Source organism: Peromyscus maniculatus, chromosome 13, assembly GCF_049852395.1.
Source record: "Peromyscus maniculatus bairdii isolate BWxNUB_F1_BW_parent chromosome 13, HU_Pman_BW_mat_3.1, whole genome shotgun sequence".
In the NCBI taxonomy this organism is placed as follows: Eukaryota; Metazoa; Chordata; class Mammalia; order Rodentia; family Cricetidae; genus Peromyscus; species Peromyscus maniculatus.
Genome location: NC_134864.1, coordinates 11,340,048 through 11,355,306, shown reverse-complemented (window position 1 = coordinate 11,355,306; position 15,259 = coordinate 11,340,048). Strand labels below are relative to the sequence as shown.

Here is a 15,259-nt window from a genome sequence, read left to right as displayed (position 1 = left end):
CACAGAGCTGTCCATTCTGTGTGCTGACGTCAAGACCAGATGAGGAGCACACGGAGAAGGAGGGTGCCCCAGCCCTGGGGAGCTCATGATGGCTTTTACCACCCTCCAGAGGGGCCAAGGAAGGAAGGACAGAGTTCTGGCCTGCTGGGCACTCAAGGTCACGGAGGGCAGGGGCAGCATAGAGGGTGAGAAGCTTAGGCAGCGCCTTGCTTGGGGGTGGCTTGGTCTCCTGGGTGACTTGAAGAGACTTCTGTGAGGTTGTGTGGAGAAGCTAGAAAAGCCCAGGTTCTGAGCAAGGAAGGAACTACCTGGCCTGGCTGCTGACCCTGCGTCAGAGCTGGGCTGTCTGGGGCTGCGGGACCCGCTGCTCACAGACTACCGTGCTGGGGAGGAGCTGGGTGGGGCATGGCACGAAACAGTGTGAAGGCCAGAGGCAGCACTCTGGAACCTGAACAGCCTTAGCGAGGATGAGCCGCATGCTGGGCAGCCCTGTAGACAGAGCTGGAGCAGGCTGTTGGGAAGCCTGTCTCTGCTGTGGAGGCTGACAGAGGCCTGTTTACAGGTTGCAACCTCTCAGAGGCTCTGAGCAGCCACTCGGAGAAGGGGGGTGTTTTCCTACCCTATCATCAGGTAGCTCTGACTTAGTGCAGGCGGCTGAGGTCCGAGGCCGTGCGTGGTGCAGCTGCAGAGATAGCATCTCTGAGACACCCGTGGGGCTGTTGCCTTGTAGACTGTTTGCAGACTCGAAACTAAGCTGCCTCTGTACTGGGGCTTCTCTGAGGGCCAAGGGTCGCTAGGGGTGGCTCCCTCCTGCCAGTCTGGACTTGCCCAACCCTGAGCAGGGAGGAGGCGGTGGGCAGGGCACTGGCAGGTGGCTTGTAGAGTAAGACTTTCCAGCCATGAGGCAGAAGCAGAGGCCGCTTTCTCCTAGAAGGCCGCAGCTCCTGGCCAGGTGCGTGCTAGCTCTTCTCAGAGGGAGACTGGAGGGATGGGACAGGCAGCCCCGAGGGGCCGAGCGGGAGGAGGACTGATTTACACTGGTAACTGGGGGATGCTTAGGAGGTACTGCCCAGGTCTTGTCTGAGGCTTGTTCCTCTCCAGGCTGCCTCAGAGAGGACGGGAGCCACACAGGTTCTGGTAGCCATTGCCTTCCCATCTGAACCATGGGAAAGGAGGCTGGGCAAGGAAGGCCCATTTCGCAGAGGCACTGTGACTAGCTTTGGGGTTGGGGTGGGGTGTGAAACATTAGATATACACGCCCTCCTCCAGGTTAGGCCACTGTGTTTGGGGCCTACGATTCAGGAAGAAGGAGGGATTGGGAGAGTGGTAAGCCATTGGGCCTCCACCTCCCTGGACAGCCCCCCTGTGATACTCTTAATTGTTAGGTACTGACTCACCCCACTTCAAAGGCCTTGGCCTCCGTTCAGGTATTTAACCTGCTGCACAGAGCCTGTCACTCTGGAATTCTGCTCATGGGGAGCTGAGCCCGACCTGCAGATCTGCTCCTCACCTGGACAGGTACCTCTTCCTTCGAACCAGTTCACACCAGCTGAAGAGCAGTCCCCAGGGGCCACCAGGGCCCTGCTGCCCACTGCTGCTCAGGGATGCCAGCCCCCTGTGTCTTTGCCCCAGACATGACTGAGCAGGTGCCCCTGTGGCATCACTACCTGCTGGCCATCCAGTCCCGGGAGTCGCCCCGTGTCCAGGACTACCAGAGAGCAGAGAACATCCTGCTCACTGTGCTGGAGCGTGTCCACGCCTTGGACCCCCGCTTCCTTGTTGACTATTCTCGAGACCTGGAGGCTTTCCAGTTTGCCCTGCGCTCCTCCGAGGACCCGCTGGATGTGGAGGTGCCCCTGGGGGTGGACGCCGAGGCTCTCCTGATTGAGGATTCAGAAGCCGCTGAGCCAGGAGACGGCCCTGCAATCTGTCGCCTGGGTGTCCTCAAGAAAGCGTCTGGCCTGGAGCCGTGGATGACTGATGACGTCTTCAGTGTCTCTTTAGAGGGCAGAGACAAGTGCTGTGGCCACATTGTACCCAGTAAAGTCCTGTGTGTCCTCAAGGATCTTCTGGTGGCTGCGATTGTACACTGCAAACATCACAGCCTCATTCCACCAGGTAATGGCATGGGGGTGGGGTACGGAGGTTCTCTGCACATATGTGCAATGTGTGAGTGCATGTGTATGACCGCTGTGTTTGAGCCTCAGGCTAGCCCATGGGGGCTGCATACAGGTCCGTGTGTGTGTGTGTGTGTGTGTGTGTGTGTGTGTGTTCCTTGTGCATATGAAGGCACTGTGAGTTGTCATTGTGTGTTGGCGGGGGGGGGGGGGGGGGGGCGGATTCCTGTGAGCCAGGAGACTTATTCTGGCCCTTGAGCCCCCAGCATCTCTGAGAAAGCAGATTGTGAGTCACATGTGACCTGTTTCTGCACGGTGATTTGGGGAAGACATTTTAACGACTGTCACTTTATACTTGTCTGAAAGTGGAGGACAAGCCTGCTGTTTTGCTGGCCAGCTTGCTGCATTGGGTCTCTGGTAGGGTTCTAGGGAATCAGTCTGTTACCTGTTACAGCCTGTTGTGGTGATGCTTAATGTCTGTTCCCAGTTCAGCTTCAGTCACAATCCGTCAGATTGTGTGTGAACACGGCGACGTGTCTGAGTCAGGATGCAAACACATGTTAGTGTGCATACAAATAGTGTGTGGGGATGTGAACAGACACGAGTATGCATGTGAATACATACAGTGAATGCAGGCTCCTACAAATACAGGCATGTGTGTGTGCATGCCTGTTCCAATTTATGACTGAGTCGCTAACTTGATACATTGAGACCCAGATGGCTCCGAGGCTGTGTATTTTCAAATGTGCCAGGGACCCAGCCTCAGTCTCTTGCTGGACATCTTGTTTATATAATCTGGGGTGTCAGAGCTCCAGGTGGGTGGGGCTCAAGGCAATGACCAGAAGCAGCCAGTTTCTTTGCACATAGGTGGCTGGAAGGGTAGGTACAGCCTGTGATGATCAAGGTCACTGAGGACCGTCAGTGATGATGCTCGGTCTCTTGGGTTCAGGGGTAGGACACCAGGTTGATAAGGCGCTGGAGGCCGAAACAGAACGTTCTGTTTTTCTTGGGAGGAGACGGACACATGATGGTGGGAGTTGCTCCTTTCTCACATGTTTGTCTTCCCATGTCAACTTCCTGGTATTTGTACTGTGTCATCATCAGTGAGTGGAGTAGTCTCTCCCAGAGGGCAGCAACATGCCTGGGATGCCTAGTGTGTGGAGTCCTGGTCTGACTGCATGTTTAGGGACCTGGGAGCCTGGGATAGTGGACTGCTGTCTCTTCTCATGCTTCCTGGGGCTCTGGGAAAGGATGTCCAGCAGAATCCATGACTGGGCATCTAGATTGCAGTCTGGACTGCAGGTTTCGGGAAGCCCTGGGCTCTTAGACGTCTAACTCTAGGAGGTCAGCTTCTAGGGGCAGTCCCTCCCAGACTGCTAGGCCAGGTGTCCTGGAGCAGAAGACTGACCTTCGGGTGGCCAGAGACTGTCATTAAGTGTCTGGTGTTTTGCGGCTCCTTGGGCATCTTACCTGGTCATCTCTTAAACTCTCTAATTCAACAGGACCATTTCTGCCTTCCTGATTGACCTAACATAGCCATTGTCAGCTGGCTCTGGCTTCTGCAGCTCACTATTTAACTGAGGCACGGACCCACCTGTTGGGGTAACTAGGAGACTTCCAAGTTCTGGGCCATTAAGGACCATCCAGACCTCTAGGCCCCCACCTTGCATATCCTGGTTGCCTGCTGGCTGAGAAAGGAGACCCCCACAGTCAAGGCCCATTCCTGCTGTTGTGGCTGAGCTGGGCCCAGGGGAAATTCCAGGCATTGCTTCCAACACATTCCTTCAAAGGGAAGCTGTTGCTGGAGACAGGGTTCAGGTGTCCACTCCTTGGAACCGGTGAGACCAGCCAGGCCTGCCTTAGAGGTAACCTAGTGAGAACAGGTGTGGCTGGCTGTCTTCCAGGCTGCCATTTCACAAATAAAAATGTGTGACTAGAGGAATACAAGGAGACATTTAAACGCTGAGCTGGGAAGGTCCCCTCCCCCCTTCACGGGGAAACTGAGGCTCATTCAGGATGGAGAATTCCAGAGGTTGCCTAAGAGTTAGTTGTTCTTCAGTTGGTGGGGGCTTAGGGGATACACAAGAAGGCTGGGGTCATTCCTGACAATGGAGGCCCTGTTACAAGGCTTGTATTGGGGATTCTGTTTTGAGCACACACAGCTCCCAGAGGGTTGGCTGTTCTGGCCTCTGACCCAGGCCCCTCAGTAGACATGGGGAGACAGTACTGGGGCAGGAGGAGAGATGGCTGCTGCCTGAGCCTGTGTGATGGCGTGGGTGTCTTTGTTACCCCCTTGCCATCTCTGGTGCTGACTTGTTTTGAAAGGAAGAGAACATGAGGTAGAAGGCGCATGAACACACCAGCACCCAGCCCTGTCTCTCCTGAAATGTTCTCTCTTAGGTGGCCTAGAGGTACATGATAGGGACATGAGCTCCGGTTGGGATCTCAACAGGGAGGGGAGAGAGAAGTCTCTTGGCCATAGTGTGTCATTCATGAGGTGATGGAGGTAGCCAGTTTCTGGAGTGTTAAGTAGATACAGACCTCATCATGCAGAATGTTCAGGCTTATCCTGGATTTCTGGGTCGCGGCAGCCTGGAAATGGGGTCATGCAAGCCGGTCGGTACCTACGCCTAGGACACCAGGGCCTTTCCCAACACTGACAGTAGTCTCCCATGAACTGGATCCTAAGCTTCTCCTGGCCTTTGTTGCCAAGTCCTACCTGTATGGTATGAGGACCAGCATGCATGCGTAGGGTGGCTATGACCTGAGCTGTTATGGAGGCTCTTAGTGTAGGGGATGCCGTGGGCACGAGCTCCTCACCAGCTCATCAGGAGAGGTCCAGCCTGGGATTGATCCCCACAGCTTTGTTTCTTCTCAGGTGGGCTGGGCTATGTCTGTTTGTTCTCTCTGGCCACGCCTGGCTGGAGGAGGGGTGTGAGTCTCCAGACACCGTAGATGACACTGTAGCCAGAGGCTGTCCTTTAGAATTATCAGTGTCCAGAGGGTACAAAGTCCCTGGAATGGGGTGCTGTGCCCAAGAGCACCCCACTGACTTTCATTAAAGACGGAAAAGATTCAGAATGAAGCAATGGGATGTCTTTATCACAGCCATCCAGCAAAAGAGGGGCAGGCTCTGAGCTGCCCAGGGTGGCAGGGGTCAGGCCAGCTCTTCACACTCAGCTTTCAGCAACAGCCATGTCCAGTGCTTCTCCTTGGGACCTGGTCTCTCTCCTGGCTCCAGCCCGGACACTGAATGGAGCTGAGCATGCGCGGAGGTGGAACAGACAGGGGGCAGATCCCACAGGTCTGGGAGGTGTGGGCAGCAGAATCAGGCCGCAAGACTGAGGGAGGAGCCCAGCAGAGGGAAGGATCCCGAGGGAAGCTGTTGTTATGAAGGATGCTGTGACGTGGGCTTGGCTGGTTGTGCAATAGTTCAGTATGGACGGGCAGGTAGAGAAGCAGCAGATACAGGGAAGGGCGGTCATGACGGCAGGTAGGGAGTCCCGGACCCAGAAGAGGGGAACTAGATTGATGGCAGGTTGTTGCAGGTTCACTGAATGCTGCTAGCCTGAAGGAAGGGCAGCTGCACCTGTCCCTGCTGGTGTCCAGCGGCTGGAGGAAGATCCGCTTCAACGTTGTGCCTGTGGTGAGGAAGAAGCACAGTGTGCCCGCCTTGGAGGGGGCCCAGTTGAAGCCTGGATTCCCTGAGGGCATCTTGAGAAGAATCGCCAGCCACGGGGTGGACCTGGTGCCAGCTAATGCCCAGCACTGGAGGTAGATGTCACTCTGGACCTTTGGGTCCTGAGGGAAGGGGGAAACACCTTAACGCTCCCTGAGCCCCATGTAGGAGGATCTGAGGGGTTCTTGCTTGCTTCTGACCTGTGGGCATCCATGTCATGCTAAGGTTACTAGAATCTCTGGGGGAATTCTAGTGTTCAACGACTCACAGGGGGCTCTGGAGAGGGCAGAGCCATCTTCTGCATGGAGGTGACCAGTAGCATAAAGCTGTGGTGAGATATCCAGTGTGGAAGGTGGTGTGGGAGGGGGTCCTTCACCAACAGTCAGGTAAACACTAGCAGTGGTGTTATCTAAGGTCCTCACACGGTGAGAATGCCCACCCAGCAAGGATGCCCACATAGAGAGGATGCTCACACAGTGAAGATGCCCACACAGCAAGGATGCCCACATAGAGAGGATGCTCACACAGTGAAGATGCCCACACAGCAAGGATGCCCACATAGAGAGGATGCTCACACAGTGAGGATGCCCACACAGTGAGGATGCCCACACAGCGAGGATGCCCACATAGAGAGGACGCTCACACAGTGAGGATGCCCACACAGCAAGGATGCCCACATAGAGAGGATGCTCACACAGTGAGGATGCCCACACAGCAAGGATGCCCACACAGCAAGGATGCCCACATAGAGAGGATGCTCATACAGTGAGGATGCCCACACAGCAAGGATGCCCACATAGAGAGGATGCCCACATAGAGAGGATGCTCACACAGTGAGGATGCCCACATAGAGAGGATGCTCACACAGTGAAGATGCCCACACAGCAAAGATGCCCACATAGAGAGGATGCCCACACAGCAAGGATGCCCACATAGAGAGGATGCTCACACAGTGAGGATGCCCACACAGCAAAGATGCCCACATAGAGAGGATGCCCACACAGCAAGGATGCCCACATAGAGAGGATGCTCACACAGTAAGGATGCCCACACAGTAAGGATGCCCACACAGCAAAGATGTTCACACCAATGAAAGTAACTGGGGCTTGCAAATACCTTTCACCTGAGGTGGCCTCACCAGATTTACAGAGCCCCTCTCAGAATGTTCCTCTGTCTGAGGTGTTTAGTTATAGATGTTTCCCCTCGTCTGCCAGCCCTTACCTCCAGCACTGGCATCTTTGAGTCTCTCAAAGGCTGTGAGTTCAGTGAGGGCCACCTGCTACCAAGTCAGTGTCTGTGAGAAGGTGAAGGGAACAGAAATGGAACCAGCTGGATTCAGGGCCTGGAGCCCATCCGAGTCTGGCACCACAGGCATCCACATACAAAGCCACAGTGATTCTGCTGGGGGACTTACAGAACGCATGCCCAAGGTACTGCCAGTGTAGAACCAAATTGTTCTTTATAAGTGACATTTACAAGTTGCTGTGACATTCTGAAGCCTTTGCAGAGCTCTGTGGGCCCCATGCCCCGCACCCTTGCTGACCCATTCATGCAGGACAGGGCCCGTGCCAAGCACGCTGAGTCACCACCAGCCCACCAAGGCAGGTGAAAGGTGGGCCCGGGCAGAACCATCTTACACAAAGAAGAGAACATGGCTTTTCTGTTGCCCCATCTCTGCCCACCCTTTAGGACTGAGACTCACAGGCCGTGGAGGTCCTACCCTCTGATGGTCTGGCAAGCACAGAAGTGAGAGCCTGTGATGTGCCGTGCCCCGTGATGAGGGTCATGGATGAGGCCTTGCCCTGATCTAAGGGTGGCAAATAATATCTTCCACATATTATCCATCCTCCGCCTCCCATGGAGGTGGGGCAGGCTTCGGTTTCCCTTATAAGCCCAAGAGTGGAGCCCACACCTTCTGCCAGACTGGGGTCCCACCAAGCCCCAATCTAAATAAAGAGGCTGAGGTCTCCCCTAGTCCCTGCGATCTTTGATAGGGAGTCTGAACCCCAGATGTTCAAGCTAGCAAATGGAATCAGCTGCTGAGAGACAGGGTGTGGAGCCACAGAATGGCCACAGTAAGGGTGTGCCCCTCACATGGGGCTCAAGAGGCTCTAGTATTGGGATGCAGCAGCAGCCTGGACCTTTTCTTTCTGGGGGTACACAGGGTACTGGGCACTGCAAACCCCAGACCTGACAGGTGGGTCTGGCTTTCAGGATCTCCACTGGCTACCTGCTCAGCCGCCTGCTTGGTGCATTGGGCTCCTTCCCTGGCCACCGCCTGGACAGCCTCTCCATCCTCGACCGGGTGAACCTAGAGAGCTGGCGAGGTGGCAGCCAGAGCCCTGGCCTAACTTTTGACCACCTGAAGGTATGCACGGTAGCTCACCACCCGCCTCGCTCTGTTGCTCGCTTTTGTGACTAGATGACAGAGGGCAGTGACCCCCGACGTGTGTCCCTCACACCAGCCCCCGTGATTAGCAGTCACAGGTATTGAGAGGATTCCGGTTCACCTGAGGAAGAAATCACAGCTCTGACGTCTCATAGGCTGTAGCACATCAGGCTGGCCTTGGCCATTTCTAGACAGGTGACGTGGGAGGCCCTGCAGTCCAGGAACATGATTGGGCTGGGCCACGTAAGGCTGAACCTCTCTCCAACATGAGTCCTTCCTGGCTATGAACAATCCTGGCCAGATTCCCTTATAGACTGGGGTCAGCTGGGTACCCATGGAGCACTGGCTCCCTTCCCATGCTCCCTGGGGCAGGATGCTCAGTCACCTCACATCTGCATCCTGCTATGGCTGATGTAACAGTCCAGTGCTGAGAAGAACAAAGAAAGTTCTTGTAACCCCGAACCCCAGGGCAGTGAGGGGAAAGTAGGCAGGGCTGTGAAATCTTGGGATCCTCCTGGAGTGTGCATTCTTGATTCAGAGGACCCTCTGCTCGGTCCAGGTGTTAAGAGTCAGGTGAGTTGATGTGTCATTGACACTGGCTCTGGGGAGACTCCCCTGTGTGGACTTCGGTCATTCACTGCCAACTCAGACCTCTGCCTGAGTTGGAAATACAGTTTCCAGTGGTCACTGGGGTCTGATACGCAGAGGATCCTAGATGAACTGAGAGGTGGTGGAGGAGGAAGAGGGTCTGAGGGCACAGACATGCAGTTGGGTGATGGTGGCTGATTATCTAGTAAGGGCCTTGGAGCAGAAAAGAGGAGGAGGATTTCTAATGCCCTGGGGTGGGCCCTTCGGGTTGCTCTACAGAGACTGAGCTCAATGGAGGGGCATGAAGAAAGCCTCAGGGATGAAGGAAACCTCAGATAACCCTGAGGGAGTTCTGAAGTCTGGACCGGGGTTCAGCAGCAGGTAGAAGGAGAGGCCCAGAGGAGAGGGAGGGGCAGAGAAGGTGATGGGAGCCTCAGGAGCTGCTAGGGTGGCAGATATAGGAGGGACTCGGCACCCGGAGGCGTTGGGGAGGCTTGGTGAACGTAAGCTGGTGCAGGGCTGGCGGACAGGCAGGTGGTGGTGGGGAAGCGGTCCAGCCGCCCCCTGACTTGGCGTCTGACTTGGCGTTCTGCAGACGGTGCTGCTATGGGCCTCGGTGCTCTTCCCAGCACCCGAGGACTGGGAGGACCTGGAGGGCGCGGTCTACCGCTTGCTGGTAGTGCTGCTCTGCTGCCTGGCTACCAGGAACCTGCCCCACGTCCTGTACCCGGAGCGCAACTTGCTGCAGGACAGTGGCCTGGACCTCGGTGTCATCTACCAACGCGTGGAACACTTCGCCAGCCAGCCCGAAGAGTCCCTGCGGATCCACGTCACCCACCTGGGCCACAGCCGTCCACCACGCATTGACAACGGAGTCAAGGCACTCCTGCAGCTGCCTGCCAGCGACCCTACCTACTGGACCACAGCCTACTTTGATTTTCTGCTAGATAAGGTGGGTGCAGCTGTTTCGGGAGGGCGTGGCTGGAGCACTGATCCCGAACCCTGACCACTCCCTCCCAGGTCAGGAACTCAAGGATGGCTGGGGTTAAAGCCAGACCTCTGGACGGCTGCGGGTCAGATGGGACATGGAATGCCACGTCAAGAGAGGCCCCACGAATGTAAGAGTGCTGTCTGGAAGCCAGGGCAGAGTGCCTGAGATTGCCCCTGTGTCCCACAGAATTATCCTAAACCACACAGAGCGAATGCCAAGAACCCTTCTCTACCTTGGGGCTTTGGCCTTCCCTGGATCTCCTGGGCCTCATTTTCTGTGTCTTTGTGGACTTGGCATTCTGATGATCACACCCTGTGGGACCTTGTGTTCGCTGGCCTGCTGTTTAGAGGCGCCTACCAGCTGCCCCCCTACACCTGTAGAGCCTATTGCCTCCCTGCAAAGGCAGGAACTCATCCACGCGGGCCCAGACACTGCCTCCAAGGCATGGCTGACATTTCTTGGTTAGGGATGTGCAGGGAAAGAGCCTTCAACCAGCATTAGTGGGGCCTCCTTGGGGGTCATTCCTGTGTCAGGGATACGTTGTGTGAGGCGGGGCTGCTGGAGGAGGAATGCTGGTCCACCTGCCGGGATGACAGACAGGTGGATGCTCACAGACAGGGTGGTCAGCGAGGATGTGTGAGACAGGTGTGGCCTGGCTGCCTGTGACCTCTGTCCCTGCCCACTCCAGTTCCAGGTCTTTAACATCCAGGATAAGGACAGAATCTCAGCCATGCAGAACATCTTCCAGAAGACCAAGACCATGGGAAATGACAGCAGCTGAGCTGGGGTGGAAGGCCCAGTCTCGACCAATCTGCAGAGCTCCCTGGAACTTCTGGGAAAGGAATGGGGATCAGGGATATCTCTTTGAGTGACTGGTGGAGGGACTTCGTCCCCAAGGACTCCTGTTCAAGAGACGCCTGTGAGAGTCTAAGGACCTAGCACTGTGGTCTTGAGCCAGCTGCCATGTTCCACACTGGGGTTGAGGTGGACGGTTATATGCCTCCCAGAGACCCGTTGATCCATCCATTTGACAGTCAGAACAGGTATAGGCGTGAGACAGCATGGGCGTTTGCTCTGCCCATGCTCCACACTACTCCTGGAGGTTGAAATCCTGTGTGTGCAGTGCTGAGCACATGAATGCCCCAGTGCACCCCGTGGAGAGGGTTCCCCCAGTTTCTGTGTCTCTCGGTGCAAATATAGACTCCCAAGACTATGAAAGGCATGCTTTCTTTTCAAATCTTCTCTACTCTTAGGTAGAGAATGTTCCCCCGACAGATGTCCTTACTCTCCAGTTCAGAAGAAACCGAAACCAGAAGAGGGAAGTCCACAGCTCCCCTTGTCCCATACCGGTCTGTCCCACTTCTCTGCCACTGGAGGAGTGTCCCCTGTTCCCAGAATCCTGTGATTCATGTCTTCTAATTAGCTTGAAGTAGCTTCTCTGGAGCCCAGGGACCTCTGAGTAGCCCAGCTCAGAGGCATCTCTCCTCCATTGGTTTGGCATTTAGTGATGTTTACTCCTTGGCTTCAGAACTGCAAGCTGCACTCCAGCCCCTGAGGGGGGACCCCAGGGCCCCATGTGTGTGCAGGTGATCCAGTGTCCCTGTGTCCTTCAAGGACTGGCAGCAGGTGTCAGAGTAACTATACACTGAGCAAGTGGCCAGGGCCTCCGAAGGCTGTGAGACCAGAGCCTGAGTTATCATCAACACAAGGGAAATGCCATGCTGTCTCAAGAGTGGGACTGAGCTAGACCCAGGCCTACCCTGGCCACCTCCTCGGTGATGGCTATAAATCACAATGGCTGCTCTTAACAGAAATGAGAGCTGTGAACACAGGAAAGACCAAGAGGACATGAAATTTTTTTAGATAGGGTCTTACTATGTAGCCCTCGCTTGCTTGGAACTCTCTATATAGACCAGGCTATCCTCAGACTCAGAGAGGTCTGTCTCTGTCTCCTGAGTGCAGGAATTAAAGGTGTGCACCACCACACCCAGCTAAAATGTTTTAGAATTATATTGTATATATTTATTTTGCTTGTACCAATGTGTGTGTGTGTGTGTGTGTGTGTGTGTGTGTGTGTGTGTGTGTGTGCCACTGCTCATGTATGGAGTGCAGAGAATAACTTGTAGGAGTTGGTTCTTTCCTTCTCAGTCCAGGGATTGAACTCAGGACCTTTACCCACTCAGCCATTTCATCAACCCTCAAGGGAATATTTTGAAATCATCCCTAGTCCACTGCCCTTTAAATAGTCTACCCAGACACACCACACGAGGGTGCAGAAGCAGAATGTAGCACTCCTTAAAGTGTGCCACAACACCCCCAGTAAGAACCAATTGGGGTTCAGAAACTTTGCCAAATGGTGATTTGTCACCAAGATGCTGTGTTAAACATGTGATCTATGGTAGCATGGGATGACTGGGCTTCTGGAGCTTCCTCTGTAGGCCCCAATACAGGAGTCACATCCTCTCTGGTCCCGTGAGAAGGGGGAACTAGAAGGGGCGTGTCTACTTGGAAGGGGGCAGTGTAAGTGCTGGATCTGGCCAACGCTAACCCTCCTGCTCTGGCCATGAGACGGGCCTTGGGAGACATGCTGCAAAATGGTTCTGTGCTGATGACACCATGCAGATCAGGGCCAGGAAGGCTCACTGGCAAGTTCTTCAGTGCCTTCCACACCTGTCCTGTGCAACTTTTGACATTTCAACACGACATTGAGGTTGAGGTCTACAAATGAACTAACTGGGTTGCATTCCTAGCTATTCTGGGACACATGTGGTCGGCAGGCCAGACTGGACCTACCTGCAGGTTTATAAAATGCACTCATTCCATAATTCAAATAACAATTCATAATTCAAACAGGGAGAATCCTTGTATCATCTCAAGGTCTACCACACAGGCTCAGAGGCTCAGCGTAGGCTGGGACTTTGTCCCATCTGCCTTGGTGCTTGGGGACCTCTCTGGATCTTGAAGACTATGTATGGCTCATCTAGGAATGTCCATCAACCAAGTGACTGGGATAATTATCACTTCGGAGTGGGACCAGCACACAAGCGGCTTCCACAACAACTCTGTGTTGTATGACCACAGTGTCAGTGACATTATGGGGATCCCTGCAAGCCCCAGCATAGGAGCTGAGGCCCTAAAGCAAGAGAGCCACAGGCCCCCCTGTGTGTTGGCAGGGGTGGAGGTGACGGTAGCCCAGCATGGGTCTGGGGGCAATGATGCAGTCTATCTGGGCCAGCCAAACAGGGCAAGGGACAGAGAAGTTACAAGAACAGTGACCTTCCTGTTATCACACCTGGTGACCGGGCTTCCCCCTCACCTCAGGCTGACCTTGGTGACTTCTCTGGGGACTTAAGAGTCCTGGAAGGCAGCAGGGAGGAATAGTCCTCCCAGACACAGAGCTTCAAGAAGCAGAATTATTCCTTAATTGCAGAGACAAGAGGCCCCTGGGAAGCACACAGATGTAAGACAGGAAACGGCAGAGGTGGAGGCAGCTGCAAATGACGTACACAGTGAATTCCAAGCCCAGAAGTTCTGAGGTCGAACCGTCTCCACAACCCACGAGGACCCATGAGGACACGTGGGCAGTTGGAGATTTGAACACCCCACCCTCAGTACCTGATGGAAAAAAAATCAGCCAGTGCCTACTGTCACCAGCCAGCCTGAATGCTGTCTGGAGAAGTCCACTATGCTCAACAAGATCAGGTTTTAGTGCATTTACAAAGAGCTAAAATCCATATGCAATATGCTTTCGGACCTCAACCGACACAGATTAAAAATAAAAACCAAGAGGATATTTCCAAGTATATGGAAATTATATAACACACATAAAAATAATTTATGGTTCCAAGAATAAGTCCCAGGAAAAAAGTCATAAAATATTTTGACTTGGGTGGTAATGAAACAGGCCCATCAAAGTTTGGAGACGAAGCCGACACCGTGCTCAGAGAGAAAACTTTAGTTTGAAACACCTGGGAGAGAAGCTGTGTTTCAAAATCAACTTCTTAGGCTTCCAATGTAGAAAGCAGGAAACCAAGAGCAGCCCACAAAGGTATGGACAAAAATTGCTTGTCAATCAAGAATTTGTCAAAAATCTCAAAGGAGGGCCAGTGGGATGGCTCAGCAGGTAAGAATGTCTGCTGCCAAACATGACGATCCTAGTTCAAGTCCCAGGATCTGCATGGTAGAAGGGAAGACCTCCTGCCAGTTGTCCTCTGGCCTTTACATATTGTGGCATATGTACACACACACACACACACACACACACACACAGAGAGAGAGAGAGAGAGAGAGAGAGAGAGAGACAGAGACAGAGAGAGAGACAGAGACAGAGACAGAGAGACACAGAGAGACACAGAGAGAAAGACAGAGACAGAGAGAGACAGAGACAGAGAGAGACAGACAGAGACAGAACAAATGAGAATTCAAAAAGAATTAAAATGAGTAAGTTAGAGCCAAAAGCAGTCAAATGAGGAGGGTAACAGAGTAGAAATCAGTAGAGGACAGACCATAGAGAAAAGCAACTCAAGCGAACACTGGTGTTTCAGGAGACCGACAAAAGCAATATTTTCTAGCAAGGTTAATGAACAGAAAAAAGGGAGAAAATATAAGTCACCAAGCTAGAGGATGATGAAAGAAAAGTCACCACAAATTCCACAGACACAATGAGTCTGTAAAGGGACACTGTGAGCTTCCTCACCTAGGACATTTAATAGCCGAGATGAAAAGCAAGCATGCCATGAATAGCACAGTTATCAAAACTGGTGTGAGAAGAAGATACCATCTAAAGAGCCCCATATCTAGTCAGCTCTCAGGAAGCCCAGGCAAGAAGACTGTGAATTTGAGGTCAACTTGAGCTCCATAAGGAGATCCTGTCTCAAATGGAAGGAAAAAAGAAGGAAAGAAGGGAGGGAGGGAGGGAGGGAGGGAGGGAGGGAGGGAAGGAGGGAGGGACGGACAGACAGATGGAAGGACTCATGTGTGTGGAATTTTTTTTTTTAATTTTTCCATAAAGAAAGTTTCCATCCCTAAGTCCTGGGTTGCTGAATTCTACCAAAAACATAAGGGGAAGAAAGTATGTCTAGTTGTAGAAAAGCTTTATCAGAAAATAAAGGAGGAGAAAATGATGTTTAAATCATAACCTTAATACCTAAGAAGGACTGCAGAGCAGCAAAGGATGGAGGTGCTGTGAGTACCGTGCTGACAACACACTCGGCCAACTGAGGTAGACAACTACAAGAAACCCGCCACTGACGCCATTCACAAGCTGAACGCAAATAGCTCCCCCCACACCACAAATAAATAAAAATTCAAATATTAAACACTTTCTCTAAGACTGAAGCTCTAACCATTTTTTTTTTACATTGGGTTTATGGTCCTCAGCAAGGTGAGAAAGAGAGCCAATGAAAAGTATACATATTTGGAAAGATGTATAACTGTCATCATTCATGGGCAACTTGATTATCTACTTAGAAAATCCAAAGAAATCTATAAAGACG

The 15,259-nt window shown here is 53.2% G+C and overlaps 1 protein-coding gene across 4 annotated transcripts; it reads left to right on the top strand.

The window, feature by feature from the left end:
- The first annotated feature begins 710 nt into the window (after positions 1 to 710).
- Positions 711 to 10,982, top strand: Mab21l4 (mab-21 like 4). Of its 4 annotated transcripts, none has more exons than XM_076549661.1 (6): positions 711 to 952; positions 1,386 to 2,118; positions 5,666 to 5,891; positions 8,011 to 8,164; positions 9,369 to 9,725; positions 10,453 to 10,982. In XM_076549661.1, exons 2-6 carry the CDS (start codon positions 1,605 to 1,607, stop codon positions 10,543 to 10,545), a joined length of 1,344 nt encoding a protein of 447 aa, XP_076405776.1. In that variant the 5' UTR covers positions 711 to 952; positions 1,386 to 1,604; the 3' UTR covers positions 10,546 to 10,982. The 4 variants fall into 4 exon arrangements, with proteins under 4 accessions (XP_076405776.1, XP_076405779.1, XP_076405778.1 ...); XM_076549664.1 differs by having other exon boundaries at positions 864 to 952; positions 1,428 to 2,118; XM_076549663.1 differs by having other exon boundaries at positions 905 to 952; positions 1,410 to 2,118.
- Positions 10,983 to 15,259: the final 4,277 nt, after the last annotated feature.

What these genes read in the sequence shown, in the direction of transcription:
- Mab21l4 (XM_076549661.1), top strand. Translation starts at nt 1,605, where the DNA reads ATGCCAGCCCCCTGTGTCTTTGCCCCAGACATGACTGAGCAGGTGCCC. An exon ending in TCACAGCCTCATTCCACCAG is followed by an intron (nt 2,119 to 5,665) that starts GTAATGGCATGG and finishes AGGTTGTTGCAG; the next exon opens with GTTCACTGAATGCTGCTAGC. An exon ending in TAACTTTTGACCACCTGAAG is followed by an intron (nt 8,165 to 9,368) that starts GTATGCACGGTA and finishes GGCGTTCTGCAG; the next exon opens with ACGGTGCTGCTATGGGCCTC.